The sequence below is a fragment of the Electrona antarctica genome (assembly GCF_951216825.1).
Source record: "Electrona antarctica genome assembly, chromosome: 1".
Lineage (NCBI taxonomy): Eukaryota > Metazoa > Chordata > Actinopteri > Myctophiformes > Myctophidae > Electrona > Electrona antarctica.
This window is the reverse complement of record NC_136806.1, coordinates 62,058,253-62,077,015: the sequence shown is the minus strand read 5'-3', so window position 1 is coordinate 62,077,015 and position 18,763 is coordinate 62,058,253. Positions and strand designations below refer to the sequence as shown.

General features: G+C 44.5%; 1 protein-coding gene and 1 long non-coding RNA gene across 2 annotated transcripts in view; both read left to right on the top strand.

Annotated features, from left to right (window-relative positions):
- LOC306930321 (glutamate receptor 1-like) overlaps positions 1-3,260 on the top strand; it is a gene marked incomplete at its 3' end in the record, with an annotated part of 123,627 nt that extends 120,367 nt beyond the window's left edge. The window contains 1 exon segment of the mRNA XM_079511226.1: positions 3,057-3,260. Within this exon segment, the coding sequence (XP_079367352.1) occupies positions 3,057-3,260 (204 nt within the window).
- Positions 3,261-3,488: 228 nt separating this feature from the next.
- Positions 3,489-7,474, top strand: LOC306921116. Its single transcript, XR_013789739.1, has 4 exons — positions 3,489-3,668; positions 5,557-5,751; positions 6,202-6,304; positions 6,402-7,474. It is a non-coding gene; the product is annotated as an uncharacterized lncRNA (long non-coding RNA).
- Positions 7,475-18,763: the final 11,289 nt, after the last annotated feature.

The window sequence follows — 18,763 nt, the reverse complement described above, 5'->3', positions numbered from 1 at the left end:
TCCCCGGGGGTGGGCGGAGTCACAGTTTGAGGCGCTGATTACGTGCCAGTATTCTGATATTAACCTGAGGGCCACATTAAGTGAAGGTGGGGGCCGCAGGTGGCCCACGGGCCGCCAGTTGCCCACCCCTGCCATAGACAGTGGTGATAACATAATGACCCCTACACTGAGCTGCAGAGCACTGAAGGAAGGAAGTATAAGGCCTCACTCAGACCTTTACTGCATTGCTGTATGCTTGTTGGATGAATGTTGTGTAGTGTCATGGCCGCCCCAATGCATTTCCAATGGAAGTCACATGGTTTGTAGTCCACATTTTGGACTACAAGCTGTTGTATGGCTTTCGGCTGTGTTTCGACTGCGCCCCTCCCCCTCATACAACACAAATGTGTCAAACCATGTGACTCCCATTGGAAATGCATTGGGGCGGCCATGACACTACACAACATTCATCCAACAAGCATACAGCAATGCAGTAAAGGTCTGAGTGAGGCCGCCTAAGTATTATACTTCCCGAATCAGAGACATGATGAAATGCTCTTTATGCACAAAGCAAACATGAGACGAGGACTGATCTTCTCCGTGAGTCTCTGTGAGTTTGTAATGAGACACCTGATCCATATGCTTATGAGATGGTACTCCTGATCCATATGCTTATGAGATGGTACTCCTGATCCATATGCTTATGAGATGGTACCTTATTAGGCCAGTCTCGCCTTTCTTCTGTTTGGGTTTAAAGCCAAACAACAGAGCAGATCCAATCAGAGTGCTCCATAAATCTCCGGTCCCCCACGCAGTCCAAACCGGTTGGACTGAATCAAGCTGTCTTTGCTGAAATCTAATCCGTTGTAGAAATGAGACGTAGGCGGACCGGGGAAATACACAGCAACACACACACACAGACACACACACACACACACACACACACACACACACATACACACACACACACACACACACACACACACACACACACACACACACACACACACACACACACACACACACACGCACACGCACGCACAGAATGAGACTCACAAATCGCATCATTAGCTCCACTTTCAGGCCCACTGGCTTCCATTGTAATAAATTGAAGAATGAAGTAATAAAAGTGATGAGAGCTCTGTTCCCCTTGCCCACACCCCTGCTCTGCTCCGCCTGATATACAAAATGAGGTTGCTTGCTGCACCGGAGAGTGACGCTCAGGGCTACACATATACAGTTGGAGGCCATCGATATTGTCCTTTTCTTTTTGCTGAGGTTTGCGTGATCTGCGCAAAAGGACAGTTAACCCATTTTGGGGCAGGAACCCCTTTTGGTGTTTTAAACATTATGTTATAATTTAGCTATTGAAAAATAGCAGATCTACAAGCTCATAGCGCGCCACCGAGTGGCGCGCTACGAGCTTGTAGGTCTGCTATTTTTGAAAAATCGTGAAAATATTTATTTCAGAAAACTGGAGGATTTAGAAGGATTTTTTTTAAATTTTGAGGTCAGGCCTAAATGGGTCAAATGATAAGGGACAATATCGGTGGCACCCAACTGTATAAAGACAATGAAAGCCAATGCCCTGTGACTCTCTTCTAGCTCCAGTTAATATACTCCATCGCACGGCGCGGTGTCGCTTGCTGACAAGAACGGGACTTCAAGATATAAAACATTAATAATGGATTTAATTTGGCCTGGGCCGTGGCTCAGCGGTCCAGGCACCTTGGCTGGTAATCCAGTCTGGCAGTGTGCCGCGGGTTCGACTCCCGATCCCGACGGCCTTTACTGCATGTCACTCCCCCATCTCTCTCCCCATTTCCTGTCAGCCTACTGTCTGTCCCTCCATAGAAAAAAATAAAATAAAGGCGAAAAAAAATAAAAAATAAATACAAAATAATAATAATGTATTTAATTTATAATGCACTTTACATTCCTCAGAATCTCAAAGTGTTACAGTAGACAGAAGTGTAAAACAGTAGGCCAAAGCATAGATGCATAGATGGGTGAGCAGTTATATCTTATATTGTGTCCGGAATGCGACGGGGAGCCAGTGGAGTGAGTGGAGGATGGGTAAGATGTGCTCTCGTTTGCGCACTCTCATCAGCATCCTATAGCGGTGCTGTTTTGGATATTCTGGAGCTTTTGAAGGCTCTTGCTAGGGATCCTGATGAGAAGTGCATTGCAGTAGTAGTCCAACCTGGAGTAGAGGAGACGAAGGTGTGGACAAGTCCTTGAGTGTGTTCCAAATGGCCCCCGTACGTACGTGTAACTCTGAGAGTGTTCAAATGTACAATTTTTTACACTCCGAGATATGGGCGTCGTTGAAGTTAATAAATGTTTGAGAACCACTGCGCACTAAACGGAACAGAGCCTGAATTAGTATCATCGGTAACACCTGAAGGAAGTAGGCGGGAAGCGGCCCGGAAGTTCTGTGTGCATATAGAGCCCATTCCTATAGCAGCAACACGTACGTGGAGGTGGCGTCATTACAGCTGCTGGTGCTCATCTTTTCATTTAATAAGAGGCTATAAGACCGCGAGGAGACGCATGTCGCTGAAACATACATTTGATGCTGTCATCTGTGTTCTCGTACAACAGAGAGAGCCCCGTGGGGGATACAAATCATACTCTGTTTACTCCTTAACCCATTGAGACCTGGAACGCATCCATGTCACGTTAGCGTTTAACCACATTAACCATTAACCCATTTTGGGGCGGGAACCCCTTTTGGTGTTTTAAACATTATGTTATAATTTAGCTATTGAAAAATAGCAGATCTACAAGCTCATAGCACGCCACCGAGTGGCGCGCTATGAACTTGTAGGTCTGCTATTTTTGAAAAATCGTTAAAATGTGCCTCAAATCTTTCCGAAAATTGTCATGATTTTGAAAACTTTTTTTTTTAATTTCGACGTCAGGCCTGAATGGGTTAACCCTAATCGGTGCATTAGTCTTCCCTGCTCCTATGGGGATAAACATAAACACACGTCTGTGAGTCAGATCAAATCTAGCCGACAGTCAAAGTGTAATTTGAACCCTAATTTGTGTGCGTGTGTTTTGCCTTCTACCAGCTATCCATCAACGACGCCCTGCGTTGCTCCACGCTGACGAGGATGGCGAGCGGCATCGACGGAGGAGGAGGAGGAGGAGGAGGAGGGGGCGGAGAGAACGGACGCATCCTCGCCCACGACTTCCCCCAGGGCGTCCAGACTCTGCCCTCCTGTATGAGCCACACCACCAGCAGCAGCATGGGACTGGGCGCCTCCGGCATGTGATCACCACCAAGCCAAACCAGACTCTGGGGGGGGGGGGGGGGGGGGGGGGTGGCGGGCGGGGCGGGGGGGGGCGGGTACTGGGGTGGGTGGGGGGGGGAGGCGTTTGGGTTGCTGTGGGGGGGGGGACGACCAGGGGAGGGGGAGGCAGGAGACTATTTTGACCTCGGAAACATGGCCATGATCCAGTTTGACTCCACCCTCCACCCTGCCGCCGCCCCACCACCACCACCACCACCACGTCGTCTCCGATTTGTGTAGTGCTTGAAGACTTATCCTATAACCTTGGCTGCAGATGATCCAGACTTCCACAGGGGAGTGCCTGCAGTCGTCCCATCCATCTCCTCGACAACCCTGATGAAGCCCAGTGGCAAAATAAAGGCTCTCGGCGAGGTCACCTTGTAAAGCCAGGTCTGTTAAACGTGGCTGTAAGTGATTATTTTTGTTAGTTAAAATAGTTCTATATTCAGGTTGCAAAGCATAGAGAGAGATCCAGCGAGATCCAAACGCCGTCCTGCCGTATAGGTCGGGTATTTAAACCATTTTGGGCGGGAACCCCTTTTGGTGTTTTAAACATTGTTATAATTTAGCTATTGAAAAATAGCAGATCTACAAGCTCGTAGCGCGCCACCGAGTGGCGCGCTACGAGCTTGTAGGTCTGCTATTTTTGAAAAATCGTGAAAATATTTATTTCAGAAAACTGGAGGATTTAGAAGATTTTTCTTTTTATTTCGAGGTCAGGCCTAAATGGGTTAAAAGAAAAGACATGCTAGTACAGCAGACTGAATAAGCCCTAACAATAAATCCTAAACCCCTAACCCCTAAACCTTTGGGGGGGGAAAAGAATGTCGGTCGGCAATTGGATCTCGCCCCTCCTGAAAGTATAGAGTTTTTGTTGAGTAACAGAGGTCTCCCCATTGCTCCTATTTTCAGGTGGGGATTCCAATTTTATCCAATCAGGAGGGTAGAACTCATACAGGATATAGCTTAAACTAAAGAATTTAAATTTGTAGCGATGAAACAAACAAACAAAACAAAAGGGTAGGTCAGTGTAAGTTGAGGACTCAAGTCTAACACAGTGCATAAAGAGTTACAGTATCTCTCACCTTATTTTGGAAGTCTTCAAAGTGATGGATCTGTTCGATTTCCATGCTAAAACATTATACACATCAAACCAGGTATACTTAATGAACTGGTGTGGCATAATATTTGGCGTCACCATGCACCAAGGTTCTCAGAAAACTACAGTATGTTCAAACATCTGCCATCTTTGCATTTTCATGTCACTGACTTCCATTGACAATGACATTGGATTGTATTAATTTAACTCCGATGAGGGTGCCAAACCAAGTCACTGAAAAGAAATATAACAAGTTACTTTGGGCATGGAGCAACAAGTAAAGTAATATTACTTTTGAAAAGACCGGTGGAATGGAAACAACAGCATTTTGCTTCGTGGAAAGTTGGTACACTCAGATAAAAGTTATTGTTCTTGCATCAATTACAAACATAATAACTATTAAAGTTTGAAATCTTGTTTGGAATTACCAACGACCATGTCATTGGTAGGAGACAGGTTTCTCAACTGTCCACAGCTCACCCCTGAGGTGCAGAGCGAGTAGACAGAAATGGTGCCATCTTACAATTACCATGTTTTGTTCTTGCTTACTGTAAATCGCTCTGGATTAATTGAGCGTCTGCTAAATGCCTAAATTGTAAATTGTTATAATGAGCATTAGTTAGAACCAATTATATTAAAGATAGAGTGCCATGATTTTTGTACTGTGCGTCTATGGAGTTAACATTACTCTAATAGACCTCCAGGTGTGGTTAGAATATTGAAATATGTCTTCCCTGTGTATTTTGGGTTTCTTCCTGATTCAAAGCTGAACGCCTTTGAGTCAAAAGGCCCAATCGAAATACCACCACGTTAGTGACATCACAATATCATCCCCTCCCCTAACCCCTCCCCCTTTATCATACAACTACAGCTGTGGGTGGGGCTTCAGTTGAGGTGGATCACCACCCACCCGAAAACCAGGCCACATTAAAAACATAATCTTCACACTTTCTGTACAGTTCTTTCTAGTACCTGATGATCATGGGGGGGGGGGGGGGGGGATCACGGCATTCCATCTTTAAGATAAGGCTCAAGTGCGCATTTAGCGTTTTAACAAAAAACTAGATTTTTATTTTCACAAAAACATATCACTTTCCCCTTCAATCTGTCTGTATTTCACCTTAACGACTTCTTCCATGTTGATGATGGTACATATCTGCTGTACTTATGTTGATGAAGAAACGTATCATCCTAGGTATGACCGGCCACATCGTTCAGGGTCAGAGGAGCATCCATGACTACCAGAAGACACAGAATGACATGCTGAGACCTCCTTGAAAAGCAACATGAGAGGCGATGACACCATTACTACGAAGCCATCCTGATTCTGCAACACTGCATGGCAAAAGTCCAAGAGCAGTGGAAGAATTGACAGTAAGTAATCTCACAGAGATTCGAAATATAACATTCTGTCACAATTTCCCTCTCACCTCTATAAGCCAGCAAAGGCCTGCATTTTATATAGATAATATATATATATAGACAGACGGACTGACGGACGGACGGACGGACGGACGGACGGACGGACAGACACAGTGTATGTGTATATATGTTTGCAGATTGGTTGTGCACAGGGGGGGCTTGTGTCACTATTGCCAGGATACATAATTAGTTTCACAATAAGCTGGCTAACTACTTTATGAACCTTTATGAACATTACCTTTATGAAGCGAATTCGAGGCAAGGCGCGTCTTTGTAACAACTGTAACGGTTGACATATTCAGCTACAGTACAGATATTTGTCTGAATAATTTGTCTTGAGAGACTATAGGGTAACACTGATCATGTCCCACATGTCACAATGTATCCTTCATTGTTTTTCAGGCAATCCACAGGCTGGGGGGAGGGCGGAGTGTGTATCTGTGTTGGCCAGCATAAGACCTGCTCTATGCAAATTGCCACGTGTGCCCTCTTTATGGATAAGGCAGTAAGTTCTCTAATAGGCTGAAATGGCTCACCATGAATTCCAGTAACGGCATCAATAACTCCACAGATATTGGCTTCATCGCATCTTGTCTCCGCAGATTCTGGAGGGATGCTATCTGTGGATTTTCTTTCTGTCTCCTCAAGTGGCCGAGTGAACGATATTTGCATACTACTGTACTATTTGTGTGTTGTGGCTTTGGGCAAGAGCCATCCAGAGCACCAATTAAACCATCCATTCCTGGATTATTTGATTATTTTTATAAGCATCCATTTCAGATGTGATATAATATTTGCTTGAATTCATGTTAAGTATAGCCTCATATGGACCTGATAGGCCAGGAGCCTATCTTCTGTTTCCATAGTGTGAGGCACCATGATGGACGTGACACTACTAGGTCGCAGGGCCTTACACCCAATCCAACTCTTCAAGCAGGGAGGAATTGGGTACCATTTGTTATGCTTTTGGTGTGACTCGGCTGTGGACTGAACCCCGACCTCCTCACTAACGACAAGTCCACTCAGCTGGATTCACACTCACAGGACCACTTGGCAGATGTTTGTGGGACCACACGGAGGTAGACTCGGGACCGATTGAAGTGTACTCGGATACGGATCGTTGCAAATGTGAAAGCATTGAACACAATTGAATGAAGTTTACTCTGGTGCGGAACAATCAAGGCCAATGTGAATCATGGCCAGCAGGGACCAGCGGGCAATCGTATTCGGGAACAGTTTGAATCAAACAGACTCGGTGTGAATCTGCACTAAAAGTGGGGTTCCGCAACTCTCTTGATTCCAAACAATATGGTCACACCTTTATCAGAGTTGTGTGGTTTCCTGATGGTTGTGTTTTATGTTCTTAATCGAAAGCCATTCACAGCAACTGTTGCGTCTGACAGCACCTATAGGCAAAGGCACTTTACATTGTGCTGTGTGCAATTATTATGGTACAGTACTTCATTTGTAGTACTAGTTGGACTGTTTTATAAAGATTTTTAGGAGCTGGGCAGCACTGCTGCCGGTCCCCCCTTATATTTGCGTTTCTTCTTCTGTTTGGGAGCCGGGGCCGGCAACATTTTTTGCCAGCATTTTGAATTATATCATGTATTTAGAGCATCTGTACACATCAGTTTTCTCAATTACTGTCTTACTGGAAAGGAAATAAAGACATGTTGTCTATGTTGTCTAGATGAAGTACAAAAATTGTCTTGATAACTGAACTCTTGACGCTAGTTTGAAGTCTGCCATTACATGCAATATACTGTAACAGTCAACCTACAGTACAATACCCACAATCCCATAGCATTCTGCCCAGCTCTGAACGGGTGCATGTGTTTGGTCCGACAGGCAATAGTCCGACACCTTACACCTAACAAACAATACAATTATACAAACAATACAGGACAACAACAGACATGTGTCTCATGTATTTTGTTGTCCTGTATTGTTTGTATTGTTTTAAACCACTACTCTTGCTGTAAACCTAATTGCCCTTCTGGGACATTAATAAAGACCTTGAACCTTGAACCCCAAACCCTAACCTAACCCTAACCTCACAGGGAAGCCACAGGTGAGTCTTATCCGGCCGATGCATGTGTCTTAACCGGCAACGCATGTCGGGAGCCACGGGTGTGTCGGACTGTTTAGTATGTCGGACAAACGTACGCGCCTGGCTCTAAACAGCCCATTTGCTTGATTGCATGGACTTCTCTCAGTGACTTCTCTCAGACCCCCTTTCCACCGGTTGGTTCCCAATGGGAACCGGTTCAGTTATTTTTAGTTCTTAGTCCATGAGCCAGAGCTCCAAAATTGGTGGGAAAAACTAGACCTATATTAAATTGTTTATAGGATCAATAAAAGTCGATTATTGCATGATAACCCTTCCACAGTCGTAGCTTTTTCATATTTCGATTATTTTGCACATTTCCTACATAATGCCTCATTTGCATATTTAAAATTGCAAAATTTGTAATACAATAAATCATTGTCTTCGTGTAAGTACTCAATTGGGGAAGTTTCATGGTGATAACAATCTAATATAGGTATGGTTTTGCCCACTCAATTCATAATTAACGTTCCAATTTTGGAGCTCTGCAGGCTCATGGACTAAGAACCACAAAGAACTGAACCGGTTCCCATTGGGAACCAACCCGGTGGAAATGGGTCACATTGGTATTACCCAGTAGCTCAGGAGGTAAAGTGGCCGCCTGGGGGATCAGAAGGTCCCGCTTTGGCCCTTCGGCTGCGCCAGGCTTCAACTGCTTGCACTCTGAGAAAGCCTCTGCTGGGTTTTAATGCAGAGAAGTCATTTCCCTCCGGGGCACTATGAATCTAGCCTGGAGATGCTGTGTATGGATCTTGTTTCCCGGGGGGGCGGGTTCAAACATTTTCTCTTTGACGCAATTGGTCAGAGCTACTGTCAGTCAAAGGTCTCAAGCATTGAACGTCACTGTACCAAAGCCCGCCCATATTGCATACCGTGTCCCGATTGGCCACACCAGTTCTCTGGTGTATAGGAAATGGTCGTACAATTGAGCCTCTCCAGACCGTAATCCGCCGGCAGGCACATTTATTTTTTGCCAACGGCTGATTCGGTCTGGCTTATTAGCCAGGCTACTATGAATCCTCCTTTTAACTTTTACCAGATCTTCCTTCAGAGGATTTGTGTTCTTTTTTTTAGGGGGGGTAATATTTGAGCATTATGTAGGTAGGAGCATTATGTTCATATTTTAACCCATTTTGTAGGTCTGCTGTTTTTGAGAAATCGTGAAAATATTTGAGGTCAGGCCTAAATGGGTTAATATAGTGAATCGCAGTGGTGTGCACAGATAGACACTGGGGGGTGCTAGAGCACCCTCTGCCCTTTTGGCAATGTGCCAAAAAAAAGCTTGTAATATATTATTTAGGCCCCAAAATCTATAAATCTCACACTATTAAGGCAACCGGCCGGTTCCACGCGCTGCACAAGGTGCCCTTTTTTCACTTGAGCACCTGCCCCTCTAAATGTCTGTGCACGCCACTGGTGAATCGCAAAGTGTCTGCGTTTGATACCGGCCGCATCGCCAACTATGAGCAGCCCAACTTTGGTACCAAACAAAGGCATGCGGTGGAATTAGAGAGACATGACGTCATCATTTCGATCTGGGCAGTTCTGCTGATTGACACTCCTGTATTTCTTATTTGTTGTCTTTTTGTATTTTTTTCGTACAATTTTTCTATTCCACCTCAAAATGCCTGTCCCGTCCCATCGCTGCACAGAACCTAGAAGTGTTTTTGGGTGGTTGTTTTCTTTCTTCTTTCTTTATATTTTTGCTGTTTTTTTTGTGACGTTTCGGAATTGAAACCTAAGAATAGTTTGTTGTATTGAATGTTTTTTTTATGAACACATCTTAAGACTTTTGTCCACACTTTTACACTTCATCAATAAATAAAGTTTATTATCAATATTAGGTTTATCAGTACAGACACGCACAGTACACGCACACACGTACGTAGAGATTTTGTGGATTTATATTAGGATTATTTCATTTCCATTATTTATTATTATAATGATAAGACTTATTATCATAGTAAATTTGCTACAGCAAAACAATACATGTATAGTAGGCTATTTTGATTATTATTAAGACTTAAAATCTCTACAGCAGACAATAAAGTGGATGTGCTTTATCTTCAATGTCTCTGTGTGTGTATGGTCTTGAAACACATAACTGAAGTCTTAAGTTTTGAAGGAAAGCTGTAACCAAGGACTGTCTAAGAAGGACGAGACGCGAAGACCGTAAGGGCGACGCCATGTTGCTCACATGGTGCTCCATGGAAGGAAAGAAACATGCGCAGTTGAGACCTAGGACAAATAAAGAGGATGGTGCACGGAGGTGCGGCCCGGTCTCCTGCGGGAGGTTTGCACATGCTCAGTGTAAACAGGAACTGCGATGATGGAGTGTTACAGCAGAGGTGCTAGAGGTGCATGAGAGTTGCTGACCCTGAACTGAAATAATACAAAGGATATCACAAAAAGAGAATAGTACAAAGTTGATTTTGTTTTTATTTTAAAAAGTATATCAATTTCATAACTGTGGAAAAAATGTTGTGTATAACAGACTGAAAGATAAAGGACAAATACATTTACTAAATGTTAATGTTTTTGTATATTTTCTTTTGTGGATTTTCCATGTTCTTTAATTAGTACATGTGTCAAACTTTTATTTTTGTGAAATGACAAAGAAACATGGATAGTGTTCATTCAAGTGCTGTGGATGATATAAAACATTTGAAAAGGGAAGGGTGACTGCTGTGTAATTCTCAACTGTTCTGGATCTCATTATTTACATGAAAGTTATGAGCTTTCTATCTAGCACCTCTGCTGGAACACTCCATCATCGCAGTTCCTGTTTACACTGAGCATGTGCAAACCTCCCGCAGGAGACCGGGCCGCACCTCCGTGCACCATCCTCTTTATTTGTCCTAGGTTGAGACCAGGAAGTTGGACATGACAAATCATAGATATGGCACAAATGGCCCAGCAGATGGCGTGATGCCACTGACAGGAGAGATGCTTGTACATATCATGTCACGTCATTGCATTTTACCTTTTATATTAACGTTTTAACAGCAAATGGATAAGTAAGTCCCAGCATGGATCATCACACAGACAGTAATGTTGGTCGGACGTGACATAATGTACAAGCATCTCTCCTTTCATTGGCATCACGTCATCTGCTGGGCCATTTGCGCCATATCTATGATTTGTCATATCCAACTTCCTGGTCTCAACCAAGGACTGTCTAAAGAGGACGAGACGCGAAGACAACATGGCGTCGTACGGGCGACGCCATGTTGCTCCATGGTGCTCCATGGAAGGAAAGAAACATGCGCAATGGGCTATATGCAGCCAACACTTCCGCGTTCAGCTTCCTTGGTCTCAACTGCGCATGTTTCTTTCCTTCCAGGGAGCACCATGGAGCAACATGGCGTCGCCCGTACGGTCTTCGCATCCCGTCCTCTTTAGACAGTCCTTGGTCTCAACTGCGCATGTTTCTTTCCTTCCATGGAGCACCATGTGAGCAACATGGCGTCGCCCTTACGGTCTTTGCGTCTCGTCCTACTTAGACAGTCCTTGGCTGTAACATGGAACTGTCTGCAACACTGTGGTGCATATACACAGAGGTCAAATGTTAAAGGGACATTTCACCCCTTTAATTTTGGACTGAGGTCGATTTTTTTTTAAAAGGCTTCTAAATCCTAAAAAAATTCTGAAAAACCTGTGTTTCTATGTCAGTGGTGCTCAACCTTTTTCATGTCAAGGACCCCCAGAATTATCTCTATTGGGCCACGGACCCCCATCTCAAAATATGTAGTTCCAGGGACCCCCCCCAGAAACCAATATTTTAGTTAAAAATGTTTGCTCTGAAATATATATTCAAATATTTGTGCCACATTTTCACGATTTTTCAAAAATAGCAGACCTACAAGCTCGTAGCGCGCCACTCGGTGCCGCGCTATGAGCTTGTAGATCTGCTATTTTTCAATAGCTAAATTATAACATAATGTTTAAAACACCAAAAGGGGTTAAGAGCCAAAAAGAACTGAACTGGTTCCCATTGGGAACCAACCGGTGGAAAGGGGGTCTGGGAGGAGACCCCGGGGCAGACCCGAGTGGAATAGTAAGAGAGTGGCGACACGCTTTGATCTAACCGCAAAGCGGGTGCCTATGGGCTATAGTTCCAAACATTGGAACTATCCCATTGAGATAGAATGAGCACTTCCGCATTCCATTGTTACAATGGGAGTCAACGCTAGTGCCGCCACTCTTACTACTCTGGGGCAGACCAAGGCGCAGTTGGAGGAAAAACATCGACTCACTAGCCTTGGAACGTCTCGGGATCCCCCAGGAGGAAGTCACTAATGTTGCTCTGGAGAGGGAAGTCTGGAACACTCACTCTGGTGGAGCTGTTGCCCCTTAATTGGGCCCGACTACGGATAAGCGGTTGAAGATGGATGGATGGATGGATGAGAAAAGAGAAAACAGCCAGAGATTCTCAGGTCCTGTCGGGTCACAGTTGTGATGTTTTAAATCACTACGTGTTCCTGGTGTCCTGGTTCACTTGGTTCTCCTGTGAAGTTCTTCTCTCCTGCTACGGTTGTACCCTGGTTACAACATTAAGACAAATGAGAGAACAGGCAAATCTATTTGACTGAAATATAAACCACATCAGTTCATGGAAGAAGGTTTTCATCATACTGATCACAATAGCTACGCATGTAATCAACTGTGTGTGACGGTAAAAAGTACAATAGTTGCCTATAAAGTATTGAAGAATAGAGTAAACTAAAAGCACCTCAATGTTATCTTAAAGAAGGGAAAAGTTACTTGTTTTCTATCAATACAAACCCAATCAACAATTTGATGACCGGTGGAGACTCAAATGAGACTCTTAATAGGCCTATCTCACAGAATTTCCCCGCCCCCTTAATACGCCCCCTTTCCGCGTTAGTGGTGATAGCGTGACGTCACTCCATAGACACTACATGTTAACAGAGGTAATTTAAGAAGTCTACAACTTTTGTTTTCTCAAGGTAAGGTTTGTTCTATCTGTTCGAGCTGATTTACCATCTTGTTTGCTTCATAATAATATTGGTCTGTCACATTTTTACATTAGAAAATGTACTTAGATTCTCCAGAGAAAAAAACGTGTAAATGCTAATGTTAAATGACACCACTATTTACCGGAAGTGGGCGTGGAAAGCGGGCTGTGAGATAGGCCTATTTGAGTCTTTGAGACTCTGCCGGTCATCAAAAAACCTCCATGAATTCAAGGCTTCATACGGGGGTATGTGAGTGTTAGAAAATAAGTCAGTATTGGGGGGCGAACTACTCCTTTTATGTACCTGCAGTACTTGAGTATACTGTATGTAATTGAATGTTTGTTGATGTTACTTTCCAGCACTGAATGTTGACCTACCACAGATGGTTCCTATATAGTAGGCACAGGGCAGCAGGAGAAGATTCATCGCTCTGGAGATAACCAGCAGGAGCCAGTTCATACTGCTGTCACTGGCGTTACTGCTGTCACTGGCGTTACTGCTGTCACTGGCATTACTGCTGTCACTGCTGTCACTGGCATTACTGCTGTCACTGCTGTCACTGGCATTACTGCTGTCACTGGCGTTACTGCTGTCACTGGCATTACTGCTGTCACTGCTGTCACTGGCATTACTGCTGTCACTGGCATTACTGCTGTCACTGACATTACTGCTGTCACTGACATTACTGCTGGTCACTGCTGTCACTGGCATTACTGCTGTCACTGGCATTACTGCTGGTCACTGCTGTCACTGGCATTACTGCTGTCACTGGCATTACTGCTGTCACTGGCATTACTGCTGTCACTGACATTACTGCTGGTCACTGCTGTCACTGGCATTACTGCTGGTCACTGCTGTCACTGGCATTACTGCTGTCACTGGCATTACTGCTGTCACTGCTGTCACTGGCGTTACTGCTGTCACTGGCATTACTGCTGTCACTGGCATTACTGCTGTCACTGGCATTACTGCTGTCACTGGCATTACTGCTGTCACTGGCATTACTGCTGTCACTGGCATTACTGCTGTCACTGGCGTTACTGCTGTCACTGGCATTACTGCTGTCACTGGCATTACTGCTGTCACTGCTGTCACTGGCGTTACTGCTGTCACTGGCATTACTGCTGTCACTGGCATTACTGCTGTCACTGACATTACTGCTGGTCACTGCTGTCACTGGCATTACTGCTGTCACTGGCATTACTGCTGGTCACTGCTGTCACTGGCATTACTGCTGTCACTGGCATTACTGCTGTCACTGCTGTCACTGGCATTACTGCTGTCACTGGCATTACTGCTGTCACTGGCATTACTGCTGGTCACTGCTGTCACTGGCATTACTGCTGTCACTGGCATTACTGCTGTCACTGCTGTCGCTGGCGTTACTGCTGTCACTGGCATTACTGCTGTCACTGGCATTACTGCTGTCACTGCTGTCACTGGCGTTACTGCTGTCACTGGCATTACTGCTGTCACTGGCATTACTGCTGTCACTGGCATTACTGCTGTCACTGGCATTACTGCTGGTCACTGCTGTCACTGGCATTACTGCTGTCACTGCTGCCACTGGCGTTACTGCTGTCACTGGCATTACTGCTGTCACTGGCATTACTGCTGTCACTGGCATTACTGCTGTCACTGGCATTACTGCTGTCACTGGCGTTACTGCTGTCACTGGCATTACTGCTGTCACTGGCATTACTGCTGTCACTGCTGTCACTGGCGTTACTGCTGTCACTGGCATTACTGCTGTCACTGGCATTACTGCTGTCACTGACATTACTGCTGGTCACTGCTGTCACTGGCATTACTGCTGTCACTGGCATTACTGCTGTCACTGCTGTCACTGGCATTACTGCTGTCACTGGCATTACTGCTGTCACTGGCATTACTGCTGGTCACTGCTGTCACTGGCATTACTGCTGTCACTGGCATTACTGCTGTCACTGCTGTCACTGGCATTACTGCTGTCACTGGCATTACTGCTGTCACTGGCATTACTGCTGGTCACTGCTGTCACTGGCATTACTGCTGTCACTGGCATTACTGCTGTCACTGCTGTCGCTGGCGTTACTGCTGTCACTGGCATTACTGCTGTCACTGGCATTACTGCTGTCACTGCTGTCACTGGCGTTACTGCTGTCACTGGCATTACTGCTGTCACTGGCATTACTGCTGTCACTGGCATTACTGCTGTCACTGGCATTACTGCTGGTCACTGCTGTCACTGGCATTATTGCTGTCACTGGCATTACTGCTGTCACTGGCATTACTGCTGTCACTGGCATTACTGCTGTCACTGACATTACTGCTGTCACTGGCATTACTGCTGTCACTGGCGTTACTGCTGTCACTGACATTACTGCTGTCACTGGCATTACTGCTGTCACTGACATTACTGCTGTCACTGGCATTACTGCTGTCACTGGCATTACTGCTGTCACTGGCATTACTGCTGTCACTGGCATTACTGCTGGTCACTGCTGTCACTGGCATTATTGCTGTCACTGGCATTACTGCTGTCACTGGCATTACTGCTGTCACTGGCATTACTGCTGTCACTGACATTACTGCTGTCACTGGCATTACTGCTGTCACTGGCGTTACTGCTGTCACTGACATTACTGCTGGTCACTGCTGTCACTGGCATTACTGCTGTCACTGGCATTACTGCTGTCACTGACATTACTGCTGGTCACTGCTGTCACTGGCATTACTGCTGGTCACTGCTGTCACTGACATTACTGCTGGTCACTGCTGTCACTGACATTACTGCTGGTCACTGCTGTCACTGGCATTACTGCTGTCACTGGCATTACTGCTGTCACTGCTGTCACTGGCGTTACTGCTGTCACTGGCATTACTGCTGTCACTGGCATTACTGCTGTCACTGGCATTACTGCTGTCACTGGCATTACTGCTGGTCACTGCTGTCACTGGCATTACTGCTGTCACTGGCATTACTGCTGTCACTGGCATTACTGCTGTCACTGGCGTTACTGCTGTCACTGACATTACTGCTGGTCACTGCTGTCACTGGCATTACTGCTGTCACTGGCATTACTGCTGTCACTGGCATTACTGCTGTCACTGACATTACTGCTGGTCACTGCTGTCACTGGCATTACTGCTGTCACTGGCATTACTGCTGTCACTGGCATTACTGCTGTCACTGACATTACTGCTGGTCACTGCTGTCACTGGCATTACTGCTGTCACTGGCATTACTGCTGTCACTGCTGTCACTGGCGTTACTGCTGTCACTGGCATTACTGCTGTCACTGGCATTACTGCTGTCACTGGCATTACTGCTGTCACTGCTGTCACTGGCGTTACTGCTGTCACTGGCGTTACTGCTCACAGTGCTGTCACAGTTGCAGACACTGTCACCGAGGTGATGACGAGAATTATCTGTTCAAAATGGATGAACAATGACACATGGTATTATAGTAGCCTTCAGTACATTCCTACTACAATCTAGTCCAGCGATAGAAAAACATTGTCATGGTGTTTCTTTCTCTGAAACCTTGAAAAATGAGTTTTCAGTGTGATACCAATAAAAAGGAACTTTATAGGTACGCTATACTATGTTAGTTAGTTCCATTGATCCAAGTCGCTAACTTGATTGATAATTCAAATACTTGCTCTGAACATGCACACCCAAAAGTATGCATCCGAGTCGGAGCTGATTAAAAGTTGGTAAATGTGATATAATAATTACTAGTGAGTAAAATGTATAATATGCCATAACATGCAGATAAAAACTGTTCTACATTGTTCAGACCCAAATCTCCACTCCACTCAGAAAGGGGGAAAAAGCTTCTCAGTTGGCCAGTCTCGTACCAGGTTTAGAGTCACTATTTGTAGGCCTATTGTAATTACTAAATTACCCCATGTCAATGTCATATTGGGAATTAATTTGGGAACATTACATTTTTATAAACACTCTACATGTGGTCTTGTCTGCAACTATAAATTAATACTAGTCTACTATTTTTTTTCTCCCTGAAATGAACACATCCGCACCTGATAGTATAATGAATGATACTCACTGAATGAAATCCTTGTCGTGACGTTGCCATATTTGTAGGACGTTTCAACTTTTTCCTCCACAAACCAATGCTGGGTTCCACAGTAGTAGAGACCGAGGTCAGCGTCGGTGACATTCTCTATCAGGAGGTCAGAGCTGGACTCACTAGACATGCTATACTTGAAATTAGACGGGAGACTTTGTTCATTAATTTCAAGAGTAGGTTGGTTGCTATGAGAGCAGTTTCTGAACCACACTATGGGAACCTCAGGTGACTCTCTGCAGTCACAGTAGAGCGTGATGTTGCCTCCGGGACTGACTGTCAATGACACCTGGAAACATAAAAACAATAAGCAATACAATTAACCGCAGTACTCAACTCAACTTTACATTTAACATGACCAGGACAACCATATATGGCTGTGCAGGTTAAAAGAAAAAAAGAGGCCTGGGACGTGGCTCAGCGGTCCAGGCACCTCGGCTGGTGATCCAGCCTGGCAGTGTGCCGCGGGTTCGAATCCAGATCCCGACGGCCCTTGCTGCATGCCACCCCCCCCCCCCCCCCCCCCCATATCCCGCCAGCCCACCGCCCCCGTCCCCCCATAAAGAAATAAAGGCGAAAGCCACAAAAAAAAGAAAACAAAGAGCAAACAATGCGATTTACACAGACATTAGCAGACAATATAATAAGCACAAACAAACATTAGCACCAGTGAGGTAAAAACAAGGCTACCACAGCTGTCACTGAAGACCAATTAAGGAGAAGAAATAAGTCTTTAGCAAGGATTAAAACAATATCTATCAACTGGGCGGCGGCTCTGATTTGTATGGGCAAATTATTCCAGTGCCTGATGTCATGGCCGCCGCAAAGGGCCGGTTAGGTCACCCTTAGTTTTGATTGATTGAATAGTTTAGACCAGTGTTTCCCAACCTTTTTTGTCCCAGGGCACACTTTTCATAGCCTAAAAATCTCAGGGCACAACTAGATATACGGTGTATAGGCCTATCTATATACATATACATACATATGTGTATGTATGTGTGTATATATATATATATATATATATATACATACAGTGTTGGGAAAGTTAATTTATTTTACGAACTAGTTCAGTTCTTAGTTCATCATTCAACATTTTGAACTAAAGTTCATGGTTCCAAAAAAGGAACAATTTTTGTTCTTTTTCGTTCTTTCTTTTTTAAATTATTATTATTATTATTACCACAGCCCATAGCCATATAGAATATAAACTTCAGACATAAATGTAAAAAAAGAGTTCCAAAAGGGATAGCACCCTTCCATTTATGCCCTATGCAATCAATTCATAGACATGAAGAATAAGAACTAAATTCAATATCATCAATAACAAAAAAACAAAAACAATGTCATTACAGGAAAAAAATGATATACAGATTGGGAAAAAAGGAAGGGGATGGGGGGGGGGGGGTGAAGAAGTTATTTTTAGTTACACACACACACACACACACACACACACACACACACACACACACACACACACACACACACACACACACACACACACACACACACACACACCACAGTAAAAGAAGATACAACCCATTCAAAAGAATACACACACAAGAAAGAACAACCTATAAGAATGATAATAATAATTCATATCCAATTAAAATAACAAGACTAATAACCAGGTTACCTAGTAGAGCAGCTGAAATCAGATGCAGATTTTCCAGGTCTGATGGAGGAACGATGTGACAAAGCTCTTTGACTCTGCCAAATTAATATCCTATGCAGACAGACTTCTACTAAACGGAATTGGTTTATTTGGTTAGCTGGACAGTTTGCATGTTGTGGTTATTTTCTGT